The sequence below is a fragment of the Phocoena sinus genome, chromosome 15 (assembly GCF_008692025.1).
Source record: "Phocoena sinus isolate mPhoSin1 chromosome 15, mPhoSin1.pri, whole genome shotgun sequence".
Lineage (NCBI taxonomy): Eukaryota > Metazoa > Chordata > Mammalia > Artiodactyla > Phocoenidae > Phocoena > Phocoena sinus.
This window is the reverse complement of record NC_045777.1, coordinates 87530694-87534492: the sequence shown is the minus strand read 5'-3', so window position 1 is coordinate 87534492 and position 3799 is coordinate 87530694. Positions and strand designations below refer to the sequence as shown.

Genomic DNA, 3799 nt, shown 5'->3' with positions numbered 1-3799 from the left:
TTGGAGCAACACCACTTTAAAGGTTCAGAGAGTACAGCATTTCTGGTGAAAAATCCCCACAACACGCCGGCGAATGTTTTAAAGGGAAATCTATTAGTGATTTGCGGAGGGGCGGGAGCCGGCGGCAGGGGGAGGCGCGGGCTGGGTCCGGCGGGGATGGGGGTGGGGGCTCGCCGGGGGCCCCCGCCCGGGCCGCTCCCCGCGCCCCTCCCCCCGTCTTGTTGTGACAGTTCCTGATACTGTTTATTGAGGTGCATGTCAGGTATAATTAGCAATCGATATGGAAAACGTTTCCTTGCACCCAGCACGCCTCTGACGTCAGAGCCGATTAGCTCTTCTTATTGGTCCCAAATTCCCCGGGCCGCGGCTAATTATCGGGAGCTTGATGTTGATAAAGTAAAGCGCCGGAGTGCGGGCGAAGCATGTGTAGGGCTCCGGGTCCCTGTCTCCGCCGCCGCCGTCCGCGCCTCCCGCCGCTGGCCCGCCCCGGCCCCGGCCCGCGCCCCCGCGCCCCGCCGCCGGCCCCGCCGGCCCCCCGCGCGAGATGATGGACGGCCGCCTCCTGGAGCACCCGCATGCCCAGTTCGGGGGCTCACTGGGCGGCGTGGTGGGCTTCCCCTACCCGCTGGGCCACCACCACGTGTACGAGCTGGCCGGCCACCAGCTGCAGTCGGCTGCCGCCGCCGCCGCCGCCGCCTCGGTACCCTTCTCCATCGACGGTCTGCTCAGCGGCTCGTGCGCCGCCGCCGCCGCCGCCTCGGTGGTCAACCCCACGCCGCTGCTGCCGGCCGCCTGCGGGGTCGGCGGCGATAGCCAGCCCTTCAAGCTGTCAGGTAGGCGCGGCGGGCGGGGAGGGGTGGCGGGAGGCAGGGGACCCCGTCGGCCGGAGGAGTGGGTCGCGGGCGGCCGCGGCGCCACGGCCTCCTCGCTCGCCGCCCTCCGCCCGGCTCAGGGCGCGCGCCGCCCTCTCCTCTCGGTGGCCCCTGGACAGAAGCGGGTGGCCGCGTTCCAGCCGGGCCCGGGGCTGAGCCGCGCGGCGTCCTGTGCGTGCCCGCAGACTCGGGGGACCCGGACAAGGAGAGCCCGGGCTGCAAGCGGCGGCGCACCCGCACCAACTTCACGGGCTGGCAGCTGGAGGAGCTGGAGAAGGCGTTCAACGAGAGCCACTATCCCGACGTGTTCATGCGCGAGGCGCTGGCGCTGCGCCTGGATCTGGTTGAGTCCCGAGTTCAGGTAAAGACCCGCCTGTGCGTCCCGCGAGCCAGCATCCCGCCTGGCGGCCTGCGCGGCCCGGCCCGCCTTTGTTCTCGGCTTCCAGGTGGGAGACCACAGCCTCCGTCAGAGCCCGCCGCGCGCACGCCCGCCGGAAGGTGGGGGGGTCCGGGGCTCGGCGCCCCGCGGAGAGGGAGGCGGGCATCCCGGAGGGAGCCGAGGCGGCTCGGGAGGGGCCGGAGAACGGCTGCTGCGTCCGAACCGGGGAGCTGTGTGGTGGGTCGGCGCGACGGCGAGAAACGAGGCGCTGGGGCGGGCGAAGCGGATAGAAGGAGCCGGCCCGGCTCGGACTGGAGGAGAGACCGGGAGACGGCGGGCTCCGCACACCAGCCTGCAGCTAGCGCGTTTGTTTACTTTCGCCTCTAAAATATTCACATGAAAACACGTATTTATTCAGAGCTTTGCAGAAGGGGGCAGCTGAGGAAGGGGAGGCGGACACAAACAATTAACACGTTGTTGGGGGAAAGGGTGTCTGAATCCTTAACACCATCGGTTATATCTTTTTTTTTCCTCCCGTAATTTGATTTTATTCCGAGACTGCCGGCGGTATTCTTTTTAAAAATACAGTGTCAATTTGGTGGATTGAAAATTCAAGATGAATCGTGCATAATTAGATGTTTCCCTAAAGTACAGACATCTTTTTCCGGGTCGGTGCGGTGGTCAGTGTGGTGTGGGCCACAGCTGTGGGCGCCGGGCTCGGAGGCTAAGGCTGGGAAGGCACCTGCTTAGCGCCAGTAGCTTTGTCTAAAAGGTGCTGTCTCCTGTGTTTGCGCCTCCCCGCATGACCTCTTCTGTTTGTAAATCCTCTTATCCAATTTGTTCTAAGTGTCTTAAGTGAAGTCAAGACCTCTTCATTTCTCCTCTAATATGATAATGAGAAATTCTGGGTGACAAGGCAGCCGGGAATTTACACCAAAAAAGAAGTATTTAAAAAGGAGGAAAGAATGAAAGGGCGGAGACAGTCTCGGGGAGGTTACCACTTAACTCACGCACCTTGGCACCGAAAAAGGGTGCCGGTGACCGGGCGGGCCTGCTACTGTGCCGGTCTCTACACAGCCGGAACAAAGAATTCGAATTATCGCGATCTTTTGAGAAGGGTCGTGTGCCTGGGGCTCAGCGAGATTTGACTGTGTGTGTGGTGCTGGAGCCAGGGTCTAGGGCTGCTGCCACCCTGGAGAACCGCGGGGCTCCCAGGAGGAGGCCTGCAGAGAGGCGGCAGGATGCAGGACAGGCCCTGGCCTCTTCTCCGCACGGCCTGGAAGCTGGCCTCTTGCTTCCCTGACTGCCGGACCCCTCCCTGGTCCAGGCCAAGCACAACTGGTTTGAGGAGGCTGTGTTGGTGCCCTGGCATGGAACCTTCCTTCAGAAAGCAGGCTTTCTGAATGGGGAGGGGAGGGAGGGGCTGCTGAAGCTCTCCCCCCTCAAGTTCGGCTTCCCAGGCCCTTCTGGAGGAAAAAGCACCCAGATTTCCCTTCACGGGAACCCCCAAAATCTGGGCTTTGACTCAGTCTCCAGAGAGCCGAAGACAGGTGTGCAGGGCAGCTGAGCCCAGTGCTACTGGTCCTCAGGCCAGACGTTCAGCGCCGGGTCAGGCGGGCTGCTTAGAACACAAGCTGTGAGAAGCCAGGAGGGGCGAAGAGGGGCCCCCTGCCCTCCGCCTCCCGACCAGGATCCCGACGCCCTCGGTCAGGGGCCAGACCGGCCCTGCCCAACGAAGGGGCAGCTCCCAGTTCCCCGAGGTGAGAAGCTGGAGCGGGAGGCCGGCCGAGAGGCCCCATCTACCTCCTTCTGGGTGGAAAAGATAACACTTTGGAACCTGCAGCTTGAGTGCCAAAATCCAGCTCAGGGTCGGCTGGGCCGCGTGGCTCGGCTCCCGCCCCCTGGCCGGAGCCGACGTTGTGCAGGCATCTCTGGGGGGAGTGGGGAGGCCCGAAGCCCCCCGCGGCAAGCCCGCCGCCTGACCGTGCCTTCCTTTCCCCTATCCGGCTGCTCTAGGTCTGGTTCCAAAACCGCCGGGCCAAGTGGAGGAAGAAGGAGAACACGAAGAAGGGCCCTGGGCGGCCGGCACACAACTCCCATCCTACCACGTGCAGTGGCGAGCCGATGGACCCGGAGGAGATCGCACGCAAGGAACTGGAGAAGATGGAGAAGAAGAAGCGCAAGCACGAGAAGAAGCTGCTCAAGAGCCAGAGCCGCCACTTGCACTCGCCCGGCGGCCTGTCCCTGCACAGCGCGCCCAGCTCCGACAGCGACAGCGGCGGCGGCGGCCTGTCCCCGGAGCCGCCCGAGCCGCCGCCGCCCGCCGCCACGGCCAAGGGCCCCGGCGCGCACGCCGCCGGCGCCGCCGCTGCTGCGCCCGCACCGCCCGGCGAGCCGCCCGCTCCCGGCACCTGCGATCCCGCCTTTTACCCGAGCCAAAGAAGCGGCGCCGGCCCGCAGCCGCGGCTAGGCCGCCCCGCAGACAAGGACACGACCCCGTGTGCGCCCGGGGCGGCGGCGGCGGCGGCGGCCGAGCGCGGCGCCGCGG

General features: G+C 65.5%; 1 protein-coding gene across 1 annotated transcript in view; it reads left to right on the top strand.

Moving 5' to 3' along the window:
• The first annotated feature begins 544 nt into the window (after window positions 1–544).
• The window catches only part of UNCX (UNC homeobox), a 3896-nt gene continuing 641 nt past the window's right edge, over window positions 545–3799 (top strand). Inside the window, exons 1-3 of the mRNA XM_032607095.1 lie at window positions 545–833; window positions 1058–1233; window positions 3268–3799. The exon at window positions 3268–3799 is cut by the window's right edge and continues 641 nt beyond it. Of these exons, the coding sequence (XP_032462986.1) occupies window positions 545–833; window positions 1058–1233; window positions 3268–3799 (997 nt within the window). The remainder of the gene's footprint in view (window positions 834–1057; window positions 1234–3267) is intronic.